Source organism: Vanessa cardui, chromosome 2 (genome assembly GCF_905220365.1).
Source record: "Vanessa cardui chromosome 2, ilVanCard2.1, whole genome shotgun sequence".
NCBI lineage: Eukaryota > Metazoa > Arthropoda > Insecta > Lepidoptera > Nymphalidae > Vanessa > Vanessa cardui.
In genome coordinates, this window is record NC_061124.1 from 10,283,866 (window position 1) to 10,308,498 (window position 24,633).

The 24,633-nt window shown below is 33.2% G+C and overlaps 3 protein-coding genes across 5 annotated transcripts in view; all 3 read left to right on the forward strand.

Moving 5' to 3' along the window:
* Positions 1-19,539, forward strand: LOC124538882 (cholinesterase 1-like). 2 transcript variants are annotated; one of them, XM_047116139.1, is made up of 4 exons: positions 1-256; positions 373-1,637; positions 2,161-2,346; positions 19,482-19,539. In XM_047116139.1, exons 1-4 carry the CDS (start codon positions 77-79, stop codon positions 19,498-19,500), a joined length of 1,650 nt encoding a protein of 549 aa, XP_046972095.1. In that variant the 5' UTR covers positions 1-76; the 3' UTR covers positions 19,501-19,539. The 2 variants fall into 2 exon arrangements, with proteins under 2 accessions (XP_046972095.1, XP_046972086.1); XM_047116130.1 differs by lacking the exon at positions 19,482-19,539 and having other exon boundaries at positions 2,161-2,371.
* Positions 10,173-24,633, forward strand: part of LOC124538895 (cholinesterase 1-like) — a 21,378-nt gene continuing 6,917 nt past the window's right edge. The window contains exons 1-3 of one of the 2 annotated variants that reach the window (XM_047116160.1): positions 10,173-10,428; positions 10,540-11,804; positions 12,361-12,458. In XM_047116160.1, the coding sequence (XP_046972116.1) occupies positions 10,249-10,428; positions 10,540-11,804; positions 12,361-12,458 (1,543 nt within the window). In that variant the 5' untranslated portion in view covers positions 10,173-10,248. Of the gene's footprint in view, positions 10,429-10,539; positions 11,805-12,360; positions 13,461-24,633 lie in introns of those variants that run through there. The other variant, XM_047116151.1, reaches the window with a different exon arrangement.
* On the forward strand, positions 17,535-19,539 carry LOC124538910 (cholinesterase 1-like). Its single transcript, XM_047116171.1, has 3 exons — positions 17,535-17,775; positions 17,887-19,150; positions 19,295-19,539. The coding sequence occupies exons 1-3, from the start codon at positions 17,596-17,598 to the stop codon at positions 19,498-19,500; spliced, it is 1,650 nt and encodes a 549-aa protein (XP_046972127.1). The 5' UTR covers positions 17,535-17,595; the 3' UTR covers positions 19,501-19,539.

Sequence of the window (24,633 nt, forward strand, 5' to 3'; positions counted from 1 at the left end):
TTCGGGGATAACATTTATAACTACTTCGCAAGTCTTCAGTCACTGAGTGTCTGCGGTACAAACCTGCAGTGTGAACATGTTTTGGCTTGCAATACTTTCTTGTCTTTTATACTCAGTACTTTGTGCTGATCCTGAATCTCGCTTAGTGCAGCTGGATCAGGGCCCCGTGCGTGGATATAAAGATGTGAATGAAGGTGTATTTGTCTTCAACGGTATACCGTACGCCACGGCACCGACTGGGCGGGACAGATTCAAGGTAATTTAAAGCACAAAAAATATTGTTTCAATGTTATGTTATGTATTACAATTAGCTGTGACATGTTTCAAAATGGTTACTATATATGTATATTGTATATAAATTGTTTTTTTTAGGCTCCTCTACAACCACCGACCTGGTCTGAACCGTTGGAAGCCGTGGAAAAGAATGTTATGTGTCCACAGTTAAACTTGATGAATATAAGTGGTGCAATATTTCCAGAAGATTGTCTAATAGCTAATATTTACGTCCCAGAAAAAATTGATACAAAACTGCCAGTCGTCGTTTATGTCCACGGGGGCGCTTATCTTACTGGCGCGGGAAACATGTTTCAGCCTAAAAATTTGGTAAAAAGTAACAGAATCATCGCAGTTACTTTTAACTACAGATTGGGAGCACACGGATTCCTTTGTTTAGGCACAAAAGATGTACCCGGTAATGCTGGTATGAAGGATCAAGTTGCCTTACTGCGTTGGGTTAACAAAAATATTGCGAAATTTGGTGGAAATCCTGATGAAGTTACAATAGCGGGTTATAGTGCTGGTTCATCCGCAGTAGATCTTCTAATGATATCAAAAATGGCACAAGGTTTGTTTAAAAGGGTTATCCCAGAGAGTGGTGCAAATACTGCAGCGTTTAGTATCCAATCCGATCCCATTAAAAACGCTAAAGAGTATGCAAAAATGCTTAATTTCGAAAATGTGGATGACTTCAACGCTTTAGAAGAATTTTATAAAACAGTATCCATTGAAGAAATAAATTTACCAAATGTCATGGAAAGGAAAGATTCAATTTTTTTGATGTCTCCATGTGTGGAGCGTTTTGTGGGTCAAGAACAATTTCTTGATGATAATCCAGTTCAGATATTAAAGTCTGGTAACTATAAGAAATATCCCATGTTGTACGGATTTGCTGAAATGGAAGGATTATTCCGCTTGCCTCTTTTTGACACTTGGAAGGATCAGATGAATGTAGAATTCTCAGATTTTCTTCCGTCCGATTTAAAGTTCGCTACTGAAAATGAAAAAGAACAAGTAGCAAATCAAATTAAACATTTCTATTTCGGTGACAATAAGGTAGGAGAAGAAACAATTTTAGAGTATATCAACTACTTCACAGATGTTATTTTTGCATACCCAACACTGAGATCAGTAAAGATGCAAGTGGAAAATGGAAATAACCAAATATATTTATACGAGTACTCGTTTGTAGACAACGATACCCCTATAATTCCACATACTAATATTCGCGGAGCACATCATTGTGCTCAAACTGAAGCTGTTTTAGACGAAGTTTTGAGGGACGAAAATTCCATTTCGCCTGAATATAAGAAGATGAAATTGATTATAAGAGAATTGTGGTTGAATTTTATAACATCTGGGTGAGTACTACTCAAGTCTTCTTGTTCACATTTTCATCAAATTTCATCATGTAGTATTTAATGTAGTATAATATAATATTATAATAAGATAATTTTGTGAGTAAAGGTTGGTTACAATTACATTATATTTGACATATTTTCATAATTACGCGGCTGTTTGACGAATGCCAAAATAGCAGTACGTTAGTAGTAGTTGCATATCGATGATTTTAACAACTTATAACGATAGACCGACGATATAATCAAAAATTCAGTTGCAAATCGCACGGTATTGTACGTTGTCATTAAGTAATTGTTGCTATCGGATCGCATCTAAACGATCTAACTGAACTTGCTAACTAGCCATTGCGACTTCAACAACATGAGAATTAAAAAATAAATACTTAGAAAGCTGATTAATACAAATTAATTATGACATATAATGTGGTGATACATTATGCTAGTAATATCAACACCATCATTCGTGATAATTCCCATTGTTGTAATGATGAAAACAGAGACTTTAAAATGCTTTTTTTTTCAGAAACCCAGTACCATCTGACTCTAATCTACCAGCATGGCAGCCAGTAGGCACGGACTGGTCACCACATATGTTAATTAATACAACTTTGGAATTGAGAGGACCTTTGTTGAAGAAAAGGATGTTATTGTGGGATGGAATCTACGATAAATACTATCGGTTTCCGATTAAACCAATTCGTCGGTGTACCAAAAAGTCTATATTTTGAGGATGCAAAGATCATGCAAGAACATCAGAAAACATTAATACGTTGTGAAATTTCGTTTCTTTGTAACAACAATTTAAGTTCAATACCAATAGAAACAAGTATAATGGTCTTTTGAAATAAATAGCATTTTGTTGAATATTTTTTTGTATTTTGTCCTAAAGTTACGTAGTAAGTAATATCTCAGACTTTGTTTATATACAGGGTTATTAGTAATTCGACGTCGGATGTACGTAGAGGTGGTGAATCATTTTTGAGCTATGACGTTTTTCTAGCTTTTTTCAAAATTTGTCAGAAATGCAACATCAAAACTGTTTTTAGAAAAAATATCAATAAAAATCTATTTTTTTCTTCTGATTTATAAAAACGAATAAACACTGGATATTTGTCAATATTTAAACAATCATTATCAGCCCAAATTTAAAAATGGGAGACGGAAGACGATATTATTTCATTTTTTTTTAATTTTTTTTCAAAAATGCCTTAAAAAAATCATTATGAAACTTGTTCTGCAGATTATTGTAAAAACATAACCGTTATTAGTGATAACTCTAAAATGGTTCAACATACAATAAACAGATCATACCCGTAACAATAAAAGTCATTTCCAAGACTGCAGTTTAATAGTGTTATCATGTGAGATCGCTCCTTTGTTCTAATGTAATTAATATATATATCTATATATATTATTAGATTATATATGAAGTCAAAATAAAAAGGACAAGAAAGGGCAGTCTCGTATCTACGTCCAACCAATGGCCATGTCCTACGAGGTCATTAATGCATTGTATGATAATATCTGTATTTTTTCTTTCGATATACATGTATATATGTATAACTTTTACTTTGATCCGGCTTGATTTTTGTAAAATTCAACTTCAATTTAACTGACTGTATGTATAGTCAGAATAAGAAAACCTTCGTGAGTTTTCAAATACATTCCTTAATCAAGTCTTAAACTCTTAGTACCTTTTGAATCTAAACACCAAATCTTCACCAAATTTCTCGATCGGTAAAGCAAATTATCGAGAGATACTGAGCACACAAAAATAGATTTTGGTGGCGAACCTGTTCTTACCCGATTCTATATATATATATTGATACCATATATTAATACTTCATTAGACCTGTATCATAAAAAACCTTATATGTATATTAGTTTCCGGATGCGACTTCGCCTGCGTGCTAGGAGCCCGTCCCAAATTAACTCACAGGCGTGGGAAGCTGCAGCTGTTAGGTACCCTATTCTGTTTCCCTAATAAGCTAAGACGTCTAAGCTTAAGAAACAGATAAACAATCTTACAATCACATCTAATAGTATTTGTACAGTAACTATTTCTGAACAATATTTAAGCATGTAATGTTATTAATTACTAGCTAGCTATACCCGCCCGCTTCGCTGGGCATTAGTCGTAGAAAAATATTTTTTAATTTTTAATTTTGTTATTAATTACTGATAGAATGTACAAATAATCAAGAAACATGCGAGATCTAATCAAATACTTAAAAAATATTTCATTTAATATTCGTCAATGATGTTCTCGATAGGCTGCAGATTGGTCATAACACCCATAAACTTATTTATCAAGATCATATCTTCTTTTTTTGAATCCGGAAACCGATATGATTTATGAGAATGTTTTTGTTGGTGTAATCTCGATGTATAGTTGGTACGATGAAAATTTTAATTAAATTTCTATAGTCTAGAAAAGTTTGTATCACACCAAAACGTCCTCTATTATCCGGTTCTATCAAATATCGATGTTATTACATTTACAACCTTGTCATCTGTATGTATCTCGTAAATAAATGTACCCTTTGGCTTGAAGTTTTGATTGGTTGCATCGAATGTAATTTAATCGTTCGTTTTCGACCATAGCGTACATGTCAACAATGAATTGTTAAAACAGTTGACGATACTTCAGAATATGGTTAGATTAATTATCTCTAATCATTATACGATACGCATAAAAATCTAACGCTTCGATGTCACAAAGCCAGTCGTGAGATTATTTTGAAACAGTCCGAGATGATATCCATCTTCTGCTCGCATAATCGTAATAATTGTAATACGATTGATATTTTTCAGCGACACCTTGATTGTTTTTGTGTCGCTTAGTGATAACAATACCTCGTTTTGTAATTTCTGTACCGACAATTACAGCTGTGACTTCAGGAGCTATGGAAGCTTTAATACGCCTTTTATGCTCTGCGTTCTATCTGCATTGATAATTACTTTGAATCATTTGTTTTTTCACTTTCTAGAGCAGTTTTAGGCATAATCCTAAATTTACCGATTATTTCTCGATTAGTTGTCGTACTGAACATGCATCGAAGATCAATCTTTTTCTACGTTGTCCGTGAAATAAAAGTCCAGAGATTGGGGATTTTATTTAGATACTGGAAGAAGTGAACCACTCATATGATACACTTTAAACGTAGACGCGAAATTATTGTATTGTACAATATTTGTTGCTCCAAAAGATGTCATTTAAAAGCATTAATTGTAATTTCTAATATACTGAAGGAAATATTTAGACTCCTAATAGTTCCCGTAACGTAGGTAAGAAGAGGTTCTGGTGGTTCAACCAGTTGTGGTAAATACATTTTACCAATGGAGTAGCATCTACCATCAGTTTATTTAGCCTGACAATATGGGCATACTATATTCATTGAACCAATGATCACATCGGGATTCATCATCCAGTCATTGGGCTTGTCAGGTTTATCAGTATCTCACGATAAAGATGCTTGTTCGAAGATCTGGAACTTGATCATTTCGTTGACTAACTGTTTTGGCAGCTCTTAAAGTAGAAATTCGGATTCTATTTGTTTCTAAACGTATTTCTTGTAGTTGTGTTGTTTCCGTAGCTCTTTTGGATGATGCTACGCATATATTGTTGATATTCCGATCTTTTGTTTCTTCAATGGCATGGTGGTTTCTATTTATATAAATAAGTTGTTTTTTTTTGGTTATGTGTCTTACGTTTACATTTTATACTAAAGATTCATTGTGATTGGAGTTATGAGTATACTTACCAATAATGATTATTGTTTACTTTCTTATAATCAGAACAGCTAATCACTTCTTCCCATATTTGTAATTTATAATAATTATCTCATTTTAAAATAATTACGTAGGGCTGCCGTTGAGGATGCAGAATGAAACCGAACGAATTTAACTTATACGTTTATTTAAGTAATTCAATTTAACAATTAATTATTTCTAATTTATAATACGTGACAGTTTGTTTGACTTCAGAACAGAAAGTGAAGTTCTGTAGTCTGAATTACATATTTATAACGAAATCGGTAAATCACTGAATGGTCCCCACGGTATGGTGATTCTTGGTAGCGCTCGATGTTCGGGAGGTCTTGCGAAACAAAGCAGCGACGCTGGCAACAGGTGGTAGCTTCAAGGAATGCATGGTGTGATTATTTCTCACGGTATGGTAATTCTTGGTAGCGCTCGATGTTCGGGAGGTCTTGCGATTATTTCTTAACAAAATGACAATTATTATTGTTGTGATTATTTTATGTTTATTGGCATATGACGGAAATTAAGTTAGTTGTTATGCTTTTTGAATAGATTTTCATTTTTTATTTCATATTTTATAATTATCGGTGGATCGGAATATAAGTGTATGGTGATACACGTAAGGGCCATATGTTGGTTATTTTTAATGATACGGATGAAATAATTACTTTCTCCATAAAACAATAGATAAACATACCAATTTTCATAATGATCGATCAAATAGTTTCTGAGTTTATCGATGACACACATACAAAAACATCAGTTTCTATACCGATTTCTATGATTTTTTTTTATGGAATAGTTAATACTGTTAACTTTTGTAATTTGGGATGATTGAGAGTGTTATAAACGTAGGAATAGACAAATATAATCAGAAAGCTTCAAACTACTACGCTATTGGGAGTGACACGTGTTATTGTGAGTCGACCATAAAATATAGACATAGGCTATCATGGGATATTTTTTGTATAATTTTAAGGAGAACATTTTCGTAATACATGATTTCTGTGTAGCTTTAACCATTAAGGCTAAACACGCGACGGAAGCTCAAAATATGGGGTAACTTCTCCCGTTTTTCAGACATTTCCCTTCACTGCTCTGCTTCTATGGACTTTAACGTGATGAAAAGTATACTATAACCAGCTCAGGAGTATGAAAAATAATTGTACCAAGTTTCGTTAAAATCCGTCGAGTAGTTTTTGTTTCTATAACGGTTATATGGACAGACAGACAGATAGACAAAAATTTTACTGATTGCATTTTTGCCATCAGTATCGACCCCTGATCACCCCCTGATAGTTATTTTGTAAAAATATTTCATGTACAGAATTGACCTCCCTACAGATTTATTATAAGTATAGATTATGTATAGGGTTGTTGAGGAAGTGATGTGAGTGATGATGAGGAAGAGGAGGAGGAAGAGGATTTTTCGAACGCAAATTTTGAGGATGCGGATGAGGATGAGGATATTTTTCGAGAAAGAGGATGCGGATGAGGAAGCAGCAGAGAGAGCGGATTAGGAAGATAGGAAATTATAAATACTAGCGGACCCAATCGAAAAGCCGTTGTCCTGTCTGTACATAACATACATATACTAAAAAAAGTGCAGTCTTTATATCTTTATTAATTACTTAAGTTAAATATTTTATTAATCAAAATAAAGGAATTGAATACTAATAAATAATCAAAATTAATTATAGGGAGGTTTTTTTGTAAAAAATAATTTGGACGCTGTTTCCCCTGACAACCGGTTTCTTAGCTCATCATATACTCGTACTAATCCAACACTGCTAAAACGTCGTTCGCTGGGCATACTTGATGGAGGAGAAGATATGTATCGCCCTAAAGCTCCCAAATATGTCGGAACATTTTTCCGCCATTAAAGACTGTGTTCATGCATATTAATTAGTTATTTTTAATGTCGTTTTTATAGTAGTAATTTTATAATAGCTTTAGTAACACGCACCTCTCCTCTATTGGTAAACGTGGAAGCGGTGGCTGTGGGGCAGGATGTGTCTACTGCAACTTCAGATTCCTCTTAAATTGCTCTTAAATTTTGAGGAAGCGATAGCGGAAGAGGATTTTTAATTTTTATTTATGAGGAAGCGGTATCGGTTGAGGAACCCAAAATTATTCGGTGTTTTTGCATTATGAGGAAGCGGAAGAGGAATCCTCAGCAACCCTAATGTAAATAAATGCCTTTGTTTGATTATTATAAGAAAAAATCGTACCACGAGTTTGTGTTTGTTTTTCATTCGGTGGTACCAGTATAATGGTTTGGATTAATGCGCTATACCTGTTTTATAGTGAGGCTATGTCATTGAAAACTGAAAATACATTTACTTTTCTGTGTTCGACACATATCGAATGCATACAGTTGCATAAACTATACTATTAAAGACCTGCAATTAAAGAAGCAGAAAAGCACGAACCATAACTTTGATAAACTATCTATAAAATATACCTAATAATATAAATATAGATCTAAATCTGTCCTTTCATGCTTATTATTATTGATAAATTCAATGAATAATGTGAATCATATGTTGTGATTTACAGTGCACTGGAAATGTGACGTAACTAATAAATCCTAATAAAAGCCTTTATTTTCTGACTAAAATACTTTTGAATAACTTATGACGATACTGTCGTAATTACGAATGTAGTTTAATAAATTTTAGTAATATTTAAAATCTTCGGTTACTGGATTTATAGTCAGGTTGCCTTACGACACAGGTCTCCCTTAGTTTCATCCGTTCTCGTCAATACTTTACCGCTAAGCATCAGTACTCTGTTTTGTAGTATTACAATACAATCAATCAAAAGTCTTAAGTGATAACAATTGCAATTTAATTATTACAAGAAATGTGATAATCGTCGTGATAAATGTCTCGATAATAATAGTCATTTTTAATCCAGGCCATATAACAATATGAGATAAAATGAGATCTCATTAATTTCATGCTAATTTTATCATTGATAAATAATATTATTATTTTGAATGACAACTTGTGATTTATAACGCACAGGGGTTTGGAGTAGCTACTCACTACTAGCGAAATAGATTAAAATGACGAGAATATAAATAACTTTAAACAATTTATTAAATTACTAACAAACCAAAAATAGTTCTTACCTCGAATTTATCTTAACACAAAAAAGTCATCAAATCGTACATATTGAAGTAAATTACTTAGTTACCAAATTAATCCCAAATAACACTACCAATAATGATTATTGTTTACTTTCTCACAAATTAAAAGTAGCGCTAATATCGGTCTAACAGTCCGCGCGCGAAAAGAAAAATTAATGGCGGTTTATTAAATTTCACGCGATTTTCTTTTGTTTTTTTTTTAAATTTTTTTTTTGTTCCAGCCAGTTGTATGGATAAAGGAATCTCCTAATTAAAGTTTAAGTTCAAGTTGTCATCCTCTTGTGGTTGAAATAAAGTTTAGTCTAAACAAGTAAAACCAAAGCAAAACAAATGTCACAAAGAAATGTAATTCTAAACGCACTTGCATAATTTTCTCGACATAAATGTGTGTAAAGCATTCCGGTTTCGAAATTCAAAATCGATATTATCGACGCTCTCCAAACATATCTTCACGATTAAAATATGTATTTACCGAATCCATTTTCTCCGATTAATTATATCTGAGTTTATTTAAAATAAATGTGTTCATTTTCTTTTTTCATCGCTGCTAAATGAGCTGAAGGCCCATCTCACTCCCACGGACATCTGTAACACCGGAGACCTTCTACATAGGTGCACCTCGCCTAAATATTATAATAATGATAAAACCGCGAATATTTTTGATGACTTTTACGTATTATAAATAATTGAATTGTAATTTACTGACTTACACAATTAATTAATTGATGGCAAAGATTAACTAACTACTGAGTTTCTTACCGGCTTTTCTCGGTATAATTTATTTTTATAGTCGGTGGAAACTTTATATTTAATTTAACAGTAACATAACCATTCAAACGTGATTTTACTTGAATATAATACTTTGATGTATATTTTATGCACTCGACCCGCCTTAGCTGTGCATGGGTACAATACTGATAATAAATATACTACAGAATGCCTGAATCGAACAACCGTTCACAGCTTTTTTGTCATTAGACAATACAAATCGCTAAGTCTCTGCGTTATAGATCTGTAATATCTTCGAAATCATTTGTTTACATTACATGTCGTAGAGGGCCCTATTGATCTATATTAAACGCACAATTTATTTAAGATACTTAATTAGGTAAGGATCATTGCTGTATTGCCTAAAGTCGTTGTGAAAATAGGCATTATATCTCTTAAAAAATAAAGGATAAATATTTTTACTGTGGTTATCCCTAAGAGATAGACATACATCGTGGCCTTTTTAAGACTTTTTGAAAATATACAATATTGAAAAAAAAAAACAGCAACACATGTTGAAAAACCCTCATCAAAATCCCTAGACAGATATTAAAATTCTAAACATACATACCGACAGATAGCGGTAAACGATTATACTTACTATGTACAAATAATACTAATAGTATAATGATGATACTGCAGTAAATTATAGTAAAGTAACAATCCGCCTTTTCACTTAGTGATAATTTAACGATAGGAATCAAATATCACCACTTAATAGCCTTAATCAGATCTACCACAAAGTTAGCGCAAATATATGATTAATTTACATGAGACTTTTAAATGTTACTGATTTTGTATCTTAAATGCAAGCCGTTCGTACGATAATGAGTTGTATTTAAAGTTCTCTATTCGGGGATAATATTTATAACTGCTTTGCAAGTCTTCAGTCACTGAGTGTCTGCGGTACAAACCTGCAGTGTGAACATGTATTGGCTTGCAATATTTCCTTGTCTTTTATACTCAGTACTTTGTGCTGATCCTGAATCTCGCTTAGTGCAGCTGGATCAGGGCCCCGTGCGCGGATATAAAGATGTGAATGAAGGTGTATTTGTCTTCAACGGTATACCGTACGCCACGGCACCGACTGGGCGGGACAGATTCAAGGTAATTTAAAGCACAAAAAATATTGTTTCAATGTTATTTTATGTATTACAAATTACCTGTGACATGTTCCAGAATGGTTACTATATTGTATATAAATTGTTTTATTTTTAGGCTCCTCTACAACCACCGACCTGGTCTGAACCGTTGGAAGCCGTGGAAAAGAATATTATGTGTCCACAGTTTAATTTGATGAATATAAGTGGTGCAATATTTCAAGAAGATTGTCTAATTGTTAATATTTACGCCCCAGAAAAAATTGATAGAAAACTGCCAGTCGTGGTGTATGTCCACGGGGGCGCTTATGTTAGTGGCGCGGGAAACATTTTGCAGCCTAAAAATTTGGTAAAAAGTAACAAAATTGTCGCGGTTACTTTTAATTACAGATTGGGGGCACACGGATTCCTTTGTTTAGGCACAAAAGATGTACCTGGTAATGCTGGTATGAAGGACCAAGTTGCCTTACTACGTTGGGTTAACAAAAATATTGCTAAATTTGGTGGAAATCCCGCTGAAGTCACAATAGCAGGTTTTAGTGCTGGTTCATCCTCGGTAGATCTTCTCATGATATCAAAAATGGCACAGGGTTTGTTTAAGAGGGTTATCCCAGAGAGTGGAGCAAATACTGCAGCGTTTAGTATTCAATCTGATCCCATTAAGAACGCTAAGGAGTACGCAAAAATGCTAAATTTCGAAAATGTGGATGACTTCAACGCTTTAGAAGAATTTTATAAAACAGTATCCATTGAAGAAATAAATTTACCAAATGTCATGGAAAGGAAAGATTCAACTTTTTTGATGTCTCCATGTGTAGAGCGTTTTGTGGGTCAAGAACGATTTCTTGATGATAATCCAGTTCAGATATTAAAGTCTGGTAAATATAAGAAATATCCCATGTTGTACGGATTTGCTGAAATGGAAGGATTATTCCGTTTGCCTCTTTTTGATACTTGGAAGCATCAGATGAATGTAAAATTCTCGGATTTTCTTCCGTCCGATTTAAAGTTCGCTACTGAAAATGAAAAAGAACAAGTAGCAAACCAAATTAAACATTTCTATTTCGGTAACAAAAAGGTAGGAGAAGAAACAATTTTAGAGTATATCAACTACTTCACAGATGTTATTTTTGCATACCCAACACTGAGATCAGTAAAGATGCAAGTGGAAAATGGAAATAACCAAATATATTTATACGAGTACTCGTTTGTAGACAACGATACCCCAATAATTCCACATACTAATATTCGCGGAGCAGATCATTGTGCTCAAACATACGCTGTTTTAGACGAATTTTTCAGGGATGAAAATTCCATTTCGCCTGAATATAAGAAGATGAAATTGATTATAAGAGAATTATGGTTGAATTTTATAACATCTGGGTGAGTACTATTCAAGTCTTCTTGTTCAAATTTTCATCCAATTTCATCGTGTAGTATCTAATGTTACTACATTAGATACTACACGATACAATATACTTATTGTATATGTATAATATTCGATAATTTTGTGAGTAAAGGTTGGTTACAATTACATTATATTTGACATATTTTCATAATTACGCGGCTGTTTGACGAATGCCAAAATAGCAGTACGTTAGTAGTAGTTGCATATCGTTGATTTTAACAACTTATAACGATAGACCGACGATGTAATCAAAAATTTGGTTGCAAATCGCACGTTACTGTACGTTGTCATTAAGTAATTGTTGCTACCGGACAACGCATCTAAACGATCTAACTGAACTTGCTAACTAGCCATTGCGACTTCAACAACATGAGAATTAAAAAATAAATACTTAGAAAGCTGATTAATACAAATTAATTATGACATATAATGTGGTGATACATTATGCTAGTAATATCAACACCATCATTCGTGATAATTCCCATCGTTGTAATGATGAAAACAGAGAATTTAAAATGCTTTTTTTTTCAGAAACCCAGTACCATCTGACTCTAATCTACCAGCATGGCAGCCAGTAGACACGGACTGGTCACCACATATGTTAATTAATACAACTTTGGAATTGAGAGGACCTTTGTTGAAGAAAAGGATGTTATTGTGGGATGGAATCTACGATAAATACTATCGGTTTCCGATTAAACCTATTCGTCGGTGTACCAAAAAGTCTATATTTTGAGGATGCAAAGATATTACATCAGAAAACATAAATACGTTGTGAAATTTCGTTTCTTTGTTACAATAATTTATGTTTAACACCAATAGAAACAAGAATAATGTTTTTTTTGAAATAAATAGCATTTTGTAGAATATTTTTTTGTTCTGAAGGTAGTAGGTAGTAGGTAGCTCTGTAAGATCCTAAGTATCGTCGCAGAGTTTGCTTCAATGAACGTCTGCGGATGAATATATCATGGGCAATCTTCTGAGTAGCTGGGTTTTGTGTATGCGTAGAAAAGTATCACAGAATACATGATATGTATATGCAAACGGATATACACAGAGCGGCTGCATCAATTAATTTAACTTAACGAGCAATAGAAATATACCTATGGTTCTGTTTTTGCCAATATAGTTTGCCATGCCAGATTGACTCTATGCACATTTTTCTTATCTTCTAAAGTTTGCCTTCATGGCACTAGCCCCGATTGCTCGGAGTGTAAATCCAGATAAAGGAGTCTAATAAACCTAACAGATTTTTTTAAATATTAACATACACTAAACAGATCATACCCGTAACAATAAAAGTCATTTCCAAGACTGCAGTTTAATAGTGTTCTCATGTGAGATCGCTCCTTTGTTCTGATGTAATTAATGTCTATTCATGATTTAAATAAACTTGATTAATATTTAGATATATATTAGATTATACATATAGTCAAAATAAAAAGGAAAAGAAAGGGCAGTCTCGGGTGTATCTACGCCCAACCAATGGCCATGTCCTATGAGGTCATAATGCATTGTACGATAAGATCTCTATTTTTTCTTTCGATATACATGTTTATATGTATAACTTTTACTTTGACCCGGCTTGACTTTTGTAAAATTCAACTTCAATTCAATTTAACATACAGTCAGAGTAAGAAAACCTTCGTGAGTTTTCAAATACATTCCTTAATCAAGTCTTAAACTCTTAGTACCTTTTGAATCTAAACATCAATTCATTGCGACGCAATACGTCATTCTCGATCGGTGATGCAGATTATCTCTTATACTGAGCACATGAAAATAGATTTTGGTGGCGAACGATCTTATCCGACTGTGATATATTTTGAAGGAAAGCAAAACCACAGACAGCGGTTTGGTTTAAATTAAATCTAATGGTTCTTAAACATGTATGTCAACAAAAAAATGTATTTTTTTTCATTTGAATTCCGCGCATCAACCTTCATCGAACGCGTAGAGACATGACGAATAAATTTTGTTAACCATGAAATACACAAACCTAGAAGCTATCTTGTGATTGTAAAAAGTAAAGTATCTCGTGATTTAGAAACAGACATTGTTAATAATAACATTAAATATCATTTCTTTTCTTAACAAGAAACTCAATTGTGTTTGATTAACTGTGTGTGTGCATCATAAAAATCTTTATATGTACATATATTAGTTTCCGAATGCGACTTCGACTGCGTGCTAGGAGCCCGTCGAAAATTAACTCACAGGCATGGGAAGCTGCAGCTGTTAGGTACCCTATTCTGTTTCCCTAATAAGCTAAGACGTCTAAGCTTAAGAAACAGATAAACAATCTTACAATCACATCTTATAGTATTTGTATAGTAACTATTTCTGATTAATATTTAAGCATGTAATGTTATTAATTATTATGTTAATAAATGCCTTTGTTTGATTATTATAAGAAAAAATCGTACCACGAGTTTGTTTTTAATTTGGTGGTAACAGTATAATGGTTTGGATAAATGCGCTATACCTGTTTTATAGTGAGGCTATGTCATTGAAAATTGAAAATACATTTACTTTTCTGTTTTCGACACATATCGAATGCATACAGTTGCACAAACTATACTATAAAGGACGTACAACTAAAGAACAGAAAAGCATGAACCATAACGTTGATAAACTGTCTATAAAATATACCTAATAATATAAATATAGATCTAAATCTGTCCTTTCATGCTTATTATTATTGATAAATTCAATGAATAATGTGAATCATATGTTGTGATTTACAGAGCACTGGAAATGTGACGTAACTAATAAATCCTAATAAAAGCCTTTATTTTCTGACTAAAATACTTTTGAATAACTTATGACGATACTGTCGTAATTACGAATGTAGTTTAATAAATTTTAGTAATATGTAAAATCTTCGGTTACTGGATTTATAGTCAGGTTGCCTTACGACACAGGTCTCCCTTAGTTTCATCCGTTCTCGTCAATATTTTACCACTAAGCATCAGTACTCTGTATTGTAGTATTACAATTCAATCAAAAGTCTCCTTAAGTGATAACAATTGCAATTTAATTATTACAAGAAATGTGATAATCGTCGTGATAAATGTCTCAATAATAATAGTTAGTTTTATTCGACGTCATATAACAATATGAGATAAAATCAGATCTCATTCATTTCAGCTAATTTTATCATTGATAAATAATATTATTATTTTGACAACAAACAATGACAACTTGTGATTTATAACGCACAGGGGTTTGGAGAAGCTACTCACTACTTGCGAAATAGATTAAAAAAGACGAGAATATAAATATATATATCGGTTGCTTTGAAATAAATTCCTACTTTTTATACATTTTTGTAAAGCCTAGAAAACGGGCATGTTTTTAAAATAATTTGCAGACCAAGTTCGTTTCTGACTTTTTTTTTGTTCTTAAGGCAGTAGTAAGGAAAAAAAATCAAAAAAATATTGAAATTATTTCGTTTTAGTCTCGCATTTCTAAATTTGGACAGATAATTATTATTTTAATAGTGAAACATATCCAGTATTTAATCGTTTTTTATAAAACAGAAGTAAAAAAATGATTTTAATTGATACTTTTCTTTTAATAAGTTTTAGAAGTTGCATTTTTGACAATTTTTGATAAAAAGCTAAAAAAACGCGATAACTCAAAAACTCAAATGATGCATCTCATGCAAAAGTGAACCGTGGGGCTTAAAAATATTGCAAATAGTCACCCCTATCACCTCCTAACGAGAATACGTCGAATTACCAATAACCCCGTATGTTTTATTGAGTAACTCCTGGAAGACTGCTTTGGTGCATTCGATCGCTAAAAAGGGCAACCGCCCAGACCCGCCCAAATAATTACAGGCCTATAGCCATTACCTCCTTCTTTTCGTTTTCGTCGTCGGCGTTCAGCCGATGATCTTCTTGATTACCTTACTCATAGATGGGCGGAAACAGTTGAGAGCAAGGAGGAGGCATTAGCGAAATTAAGCTTTTTGGTAAATCGGAGCATTGGATTCGTTATACATGGTGAATGCCCTGATTTAAAATTCGTTAATGCTGGTATTCGACAAGGTTGCGGTCTATCACCCACTCTGATTCTTCTTCATATCAATGACTACTATAACATTCATTGCTATGCAGACGTAGACACCTCATACACCGGTCACCGGCCGGAGAAAACCGGAACAAACTTGTGTCTGAAATCGAGTCTTCATTATTCTAATTTTCGGCATGGGGCCGGCTAAACTTAGTCCATATATGATTGCTTTATTACTCTATTAACATATCTGATGGCGGGGAAGTAGACCGGCTCCCTGCCTTCACCGGTTCATTTAGTAACTACGGACCCCCGGCTAAACTTCCACTTCAACCTCAAAAAGACGAAAGTTTGCGCGTGTACTGCTAAAAAAATTACCATTCGTCGTATCTCCACGATTTCAGAAGTTTCCTATAGCCGCCACAGCTACTATGACTTTGTATTTTTTAAATGTTGAAATAGAGTAACTACTGAGTTTCTTGCCGGTTCTTCTCGGTAGAATCTACTTTCCGAACCGGTGGTAGCTTCACTTAATTGTAAAATGACGATTCAAAAGTGCTTGTAAAGGCCTACTTGAATAAAATCAAATTTTAATTTTGATTTTGCTAAGGGCGCTGAAAGCCCATCTCACTCCCACGGACATCTGCAACATCGAAGGAATTCTTCATAGGTACCTAAATATTATAATTATGATAAAACCGCGTATATTTTTGATGATTTTTACGTATGACATATAATTGAATTGTAATTTACTGACTTACACTATTAATTAATTGATGGCTAAGATTAACTAACTACTGAGTTTCTTACCGGCTTTTCTCGGTATAATTTATTTTATATTCGGTGGAAGCTTTATATTTAATTTAACTGTAACATAACCATTCAAACGTGATTCACTTGAATATAATAGTTTGATGTATATTTTATGCACTCGACCCGCCTCAGCTGTGCATGGGTACAATACTGATAATAAATATACTACAGAATGCCTGAATCGAACAACCGTTCACAGCTTTTTTGTCATTAGACAATACAAATCGCTAAGTCGCTGCGTTATAGATCTGTAATATCTTCGAAGTTATTTATTTCCATTACATGTCGTAGAAGGCCCTATTGATCTATTTTATACGCACAATTTATTTAAGATACTTAATTAGGTAAGGATCATTGCTGTATTGCCTAAAGTCGTTGTGAAAATAGGCATTATATCTCTTAAAAAATAAAGGATAAATATTTTTATTGTGGTTATCCCTAAGAGATAGACATACATCGTGGCCTTTTTAAGACTTTTTGAAAATATACAATATTGAGAAAAAAAAAACAGCAACACAATGTTGAAAAAACCTCATCAAAATCCCTAGACAGATATTAAAATTCTAAACATACATACCGACAGATAGCGGTAAACGATTATACTTACTATGTACAAATAATACTAATAGTATAATGATGATACTGCAGTAAATTATAGTAAAGTAACAATCCGCCTTTTCACTTAGTGATAATTTAACGATAGGAATCAAATATCACCACTTAATAGCCTTAATCAGATCTACCACAAAGTTAGCGCAAATATATGATTAATTTACATGAGACTTTTAAATGTTACTGATTTTGTATCTTAAATGCAAGCCGTTCGTACGATAATGAGTTGTATTTAAAGTTCTCTATTCGGGGATAATATTTATAACGGCTTTGCAAGTCTTCAGTCACTGAGTGTCTGCGGTACAAACCTGCAGTGTGAACATGTATTGGCTTGCAATATTTCCTTGTCTTTTATACTCAGTGCTTTGTGCTGATCCTGAATCTCGCTTAGTGCAGCTGGATCAGGGCCCCGTGCGCGGATATAAAGATGTGAATGAAGGTGTATTTGTCTTCAACGGTATACCGTACGCCACGGCACCGACTGGGCGGGACAGATTCAAGGTAATTTAAAGCACAAAAAATATTGTTTCAATGTTATTTTATGTATTACAAATTACCTGTGACATGTTCCAGAATGGTTACTATATTGTATATAAATTGTTTTATTTTTAGGCTCCTCTACAACCACCGACCTGGTCTGAACCGTTGGAAGCCGTGGGAAAGAATATTATGTGTCCACAGTTTAATTTGATGAATATAAGTGGTGCAATATTTCAAGAAGATTGTCTAATTGTTAATATTTACGCCCCAGAAAAAATTGATAGAAAACTGCCAGTCGTGGTGTATGTCCACGGGGGCGCTTATGTTAGTGGCGCGGGAAACATTTTGCAGCCTAAAAATTTGGTAAAAAGTAACAAAATTGTCGCGGTTACTTTTAATTACAGATTGGGGGCACACGGATTCCTTTGTTTAGGCACAAAAGATGTACCTGGTAATGCTGGTATGAAGGACCAAGTTGCCTTACTACGTTGGGTTAACAAAAATATTGCTAAATTTGGTGGAAATCCCGCTGAAGTCACAATAGCAGGTTTTAGTGCTGGTTCATCCTCGGTAGATCTTCTCATGATATCAAAAATGGCACAGGGTTTGTTTAAGAGGGTTATCCCAGAGAGTGGAGCAAATACTGCAGCGTTTAGTATTCAATCTGATCCCATTAAGAACGCTAAGGAGTACGCAAAAATGCTAAATTTCGAAAATGTGGATGACTTCAACGCTTTAGAAGAATTTTATAAAACAGTATCCATTGAAGAAATAAATTTACCAAATGTCATGGAAAGGAAAGATTCAACTTTTTTGATGTCTCCATGTGTGGAGCGTTTTGTGGGTCAAGAACGATTTCTTGATAATAATCCAGTTCAGATATTAAAGTCTGGTAAATATAAGAAATATCCCATGTTGTACGGATTTGCTGAAATGGAAGGATTATTCCGTTTGCCTCTTTTTGATACTTGGAAGCATCAGATGAATGTAAAATTCTCGGATTTTCTTCCGTCCGATTTAAAGTTCGCTACTGAAAATGAAAAAGAACAAGTAGCAAACCAAATTAAACATTTCTATTTCGGTAACAAAAAGGTAGGAGAAGAAACAATTTTAGAGTATATCAACTACTTCACAGATGTTATTTTTGCATACCCAACACTGAGATCAGTAAAGATGCAAGTGGAAAATGGAAATAACCAAATATATTTATACGAGTACTCGTTTGTAGACAACGATACCCCAATAATTCCACATACTAATATTCGCGGAGCAGATCATTGTGCTCAAACATACGCTGTTTTAGATGAATTTTTCAGGGATGAAAATTCCATTTCGCCTGAATATAAGAAGATGAAATTGATTATAAGAGAATTATGGTTGAATTTTATAACATCTGAACATGAGAATTGAAAAATAAATACTATGAAAGGTGATTAATAGAAAATAATTATGACATGCTAGTAATATCAGCACCATCATTCATGATAATTTCCATCACTATAATGATGAAAACAGAGAATTTAAAATGCTTTTTTTTTCAGAAACCCAGTACCATCTGACTCTAATCTACCAGCATGGCAGCCAGTAGATACGGACTGGTCACCACATATGTTAATTAATACAACTTTGGAATTGAGAGGACCTTTGTTGAAGAAAAGGATGTTATTGTGGGATGGAATCTACGATAAATACTATCGGTTTCCGATTAAACCAATTCGTCGGTGTACCAAAAAGTCTATATTTTGAGGATGCAAAGATATTACATCAGAAAACATAAATACGTTGTGAAATTTCATTTCTTTGTTACAATAATTTATGTTTAACACCAATAGAAACAAGAATAATGGTTTTTTTGAAATAAATAGCATTTTGTAGAATATTTTTTTGTTCTGAAGGTAGTAGGTAGTAGGTAGCTCTGTAAGATCCTAAGTATCGTCGCAGAGTTTGCTTCAATGAACGTCTGCGGATGAATATATCATGGGCAATCTTCTGAGTAGCTGGGTTTTGTGTATGCGTAGAAAAGTATCACAGAATACATGATATGTATATGCAAACGATATCCGTTTGACACAGAGCGGTTGCATCAATTAATTTAACTTAACGAGCAATAGAAATATACCTATGGTTCTGTTTTTGCCAATATAGTTTGCCATGAGAGATTGACTCTTAGCATTAGCCTTAAGGTTTATATGCACATTTTTCTTATCTTCTAAAGTTTGCCTTCATGGCACTAGCCCCGATTGCTCGGAGTGTAAATCCAGATAAAGGAGTCTAATAAACCTAACATATTTTTTTAAATATTAACATACACTAAACAGATCATACCCGTAACAATAAAAGTCATTTCTAAGACTGCAGTTTAATAGTGTTCTCATGTGAGATCGCTCCTTTGTTCTGATGTAATTAATGTCTATTCATGATTTAAATAAACTTGATTAATATTTAGATATATATTAGATTATACATATAGTCAAAATAAAAAGGAAAAGAAAGGGCAGTCTCGGGTGTATCTTCGCCCAACCAATGGCCATGTCCTATGAGGTCATAATGCATTGTATGATAAGATCTCTATTTTTTCTTTCGATATACATGTATATATGTATAACTTTTACTTTGACCCGGCTTGATTTTTGTAAAATTCAACTTCAATTCAATTTAACATACAGTCAGAGTAAGAAAACCTTCGTGAGTTTTCAAATACATTCCTTAATCAAGTCTTAAACTCTTAGTACCTTTTGAATCTAAACATCAATTCATTGCGACGCAATACGTCATTCTCGATCGGTGATGCAGATTATCTCTTATACTGAGCACATGAAAATAGATTTTGGTGGCGAACGATCTTATCCGACTGTGATATATTTTGAAGGAAAGCAAAACCACAGACAGCGGTTTGGTTTAAATTAAATCTAATGGTTCTTAAACATGTATGTCAACAAAAAAATGTATTTTTTTTCATTTGAATTCCGCGCATCAACCTTCATCGAACGCGTAGAGACATGACGAATAAATTTTGTTAACCATGAAATACACAAACCTAGAAGCTATCTTGTGATTGTAAAAAGTAAAGTATCTCGTGATTTAGAAACAGACATTGTTAATAATAACATTAAATATCATTTCTTTTCTTAACAAGAAACTCAATTGTGTTTGATTAACTGTGTGTGTGCATCATAAAAATCTTTATATGTACATATATTAGTTTCCGAATGCGACTTCGACTGCGTGCTAGGAGCCCGTCGAAAATTAACTCACAGGCATGGGAAGCTGCAGCTGTTAGGTACCCTATTCTGTTTCCCTAATTAGCTAAGACGTCTAAGCTTAAGAAACAGATAAACAATCTTACAATCACATCTTATAGTATTTGTATAGTAACTATTTCTGATTAATATTTAAGCATGTAATGTTATTAATTATTATGTTAATAAATGCCTTTGTTTGATTATTATAAGAAAAAATCGGACCAAGAGTTTGTGTTTGTTTTTCATTTGGTGGTACCAGTATAATGGTTTGGATTAATGCGCTATACCTGTTTTATAGTGAGGCTTAAAAACTGAAAATACATTTACTTTTCTGTGTTCGACACATATCGAATGCATACAGTTGCACAAACTATACTATTAAAGACCTACAACTAAAGAACAGAAAAGCACGAACCATAACGTTGATAAACTATCTATAAAATATACCTAATAATATAAATATAGAACTAAATCTTTCCTTTCATGCTTATTATTATTATTGATAAATTCTTATTATTCTTATTATTATTAATGAATAATGTGAATCATATGTTGCGATTTACAGTGCACCGGAAATGTGACGTAACTAATAAATCCTAATAAAAGCCTTTATTTGCTGACTAAAATACTTAAGAATAACTTATGACGATACTGTCGTAATTACGAATATAGTTTAATAAATTTTAGTAATATGTAAAATCTTCGGTTACTGGATTTATAGTCAGGTTCATCCGTTCTCGTCAATATTTTACCGCTAAGCATCAGTACTCTGTATTGTAGTATTACAGTACAATCAATCAAAAGTCTCCTTAAGTGATAACAATTGCAAAATGATTACTACAAGAAATGTGATAATCATCATGATAACTGTCTCAATAATAATAGTTATTTTTATTCCACGTCATATAATAATATGAGATAAAATGAGATCTCATTCATTTCATGCTAATTTTATCATTGATAAATAATATTTTTATTTTGAATGAAAAGTTGTGATTTATAACGCACGGGAGTTTGGTGTAGCTACTCACTACTAAACACAAACGTAGCAGAGAAAACAATAAAACCTGAAAATTGGAAATTCTGTTAGAGCTAGTTAGTCTCTTTAATTAATATATATATATATATATATGGAACTCTGTTTTCCATTGCAATCGACGAAGGAGCAAATATAATCAAACCAAAATGAAGATTTCAATATCCTATTTGACTTCTTAAAATCACAGTTATATTCTACGTTTATTAAAAGGCCGGCAACGCACCTGTAAGTCCCCCGATGTTGTAGATATCTATGGGCGGTGGTATCAGATTCCATCAGATGATTTTACCGTGTAACCCTAAAAATTTTATTATTTCTATAATTAATTTCTACTAAAATTATAGTATTTATTTTTATAAACATTTATCGGTTTTATAACAAAACTTCGATTTTTGAACCGTAACCGTCGTTGTCTTTATTGTCTGTCAATTTCGTGGAACGGCAACACTGCGTTTTCTGCGTCGTCATTCTATCGTTGTGCAGGCGCCGGTCGCATACCGACACTTGTGTATTTTAAAACGATATATTCTTTTTTACTCATTATACACGAATTATATACATACATAAGCGGAGGGTTACCTACGTCTTCAACCCAATATTCTATATATTTGAGAGGTTTAGGCTACTAAACCTCGTCATAAAATACCGGCCACGTGCATTATTTGACAGGCGTTGCCGAATATTCATTTATTTAAACACTCCCTCAGGAGTGTTTTTTTTATATGTATTTAAATACATACATACTTTTAAATAAAGTATATTCTGAAGTACTACGGTGTTGCTGGACGGACTCAGCTCAGGTGGAAATCCTGATGAAGTTACAATAGCGGGTTATAGTGCTGGTTCATCCGCAGTAGATCTTCTAATGATATCAAAAATGGCACAAGGTTTGTTTAAAAGGGTTATCCCAGAGAGTGGTGCAATTACTGCAGCGTTTAGTATTCAATCTGATCCCATTAAGAACGCTAAGGAGTACGCAAAAATGCTAAATTTCGAAAATGTGGATGACTTCAACGCTTTAGAAGAATTTTGTAAAACAGTATCCATTGAAGAAATAAATTTACCAAATGTCATGGAAAGGAAAGATTCAACTTTTTTGATGTCTCCATGTGTGGAGCGTTTTGTGGGTCAAGAACGATTTCTTGATGATAATCCAGTTCAGATATTAAAGTCTGGTAAATATAAGAAATATCCCATGTTGTACGGATTTGCTGAAATGGAAGGATTATTCCGTTTGCCTCTTTTTGATACTTGGAAGCATCAGATGAATGTAAAATTCTCGGATTTTCTTCCGTCCGATTTAAAGTTCGCTACTGAAAATGAAAAAGAACAAGTAGCAAACCAAATTAAACATTTCTATTTCGGTAACAAAAAGGTAGGAGAAGAAACAATTTTAGAGTATATCAACTACTTCACAGATGTTATTTTTGCATACCCAACACTGAGATCAGTAAAGATGCAAGGGGAAAATGGAAATAACCAAATATATTTATACGAGTACTCGTTTGTAGACAACGATACCCCAATAATTCCACATACTAATATTCGCGGAGCAGATCATTGTGCTCAAACATACGCTGTTTTAGACGAATTTTTCAGGGATGAAAATTCCATTTCGCCTGAATATAAGAAGATGAAATTGATTATAAGAGAATTATGGTTGAATTTTATAACATCTGGGTGAGTACTATTCAAGTCTTCTTGTTCAAATTTTCATCCAATTTCATCGTGTAGTATCTAATGTTACTACATTAGATACTACACGATACAATATACTTATTGTATATGTATAATATTCGATAATTTTGTGAGTAAAGGTTGGTTACAATTACATTATATTTGACATATTTTCATAATTACGCGGCTGTTTGACGAATGCCAAAATAGCAGTACGTTAGTAGTAGTTGCATATCGTTGATTTTAACAACTTATAACGATAGACCGACGATGTAATCAAAAATTTGGTTGCAAATCGCACGTTACTGTACGTTGTCATTAAGTAATTGTTGCTACCGGACAACGCACTTGCTAACTAGCCATTGCGACTTCAACAACATGAGAATTAAAAAATAAATACTTAGAAAGCTGATTAATACAAATTAATTATGACATATAATGTGGTGATACATTATGCTAGTAATATCAACACCATCATTCGTGATAATTCCCATCGTTGTAATGATGAAAACAGAGAATTTAAAATGCTTTTTTTTTCAGAAACCCAGTACCATCTGACTCTAATCTACCAACATGGTAGCCAGTAGGCACGGACTGGTCACCACATATGTTAATTAATACAACTTTGGAATTGAGAGGACCTTTGTTGAAGAAAAGGATGTTATTGTGGGATGGAATCTACGATAAATACTATCGGTTTCCGATTAAACCTATTCGTCGGTGTACCAAAAAGTCTATATTTTGAGGATGCAAAGAATTACATCAGAAAACCGCCTTCAAAAATGAAATAAAAAGAAAAAAATAATCAGTTACATCCATATCCAATTCACGATTTTTTAATCACCTCTCAAAGTCGGTGCCAACATTGCTAATATAGGTACATAATACATACATACAAAAACTAAATCTATTTATTGTATA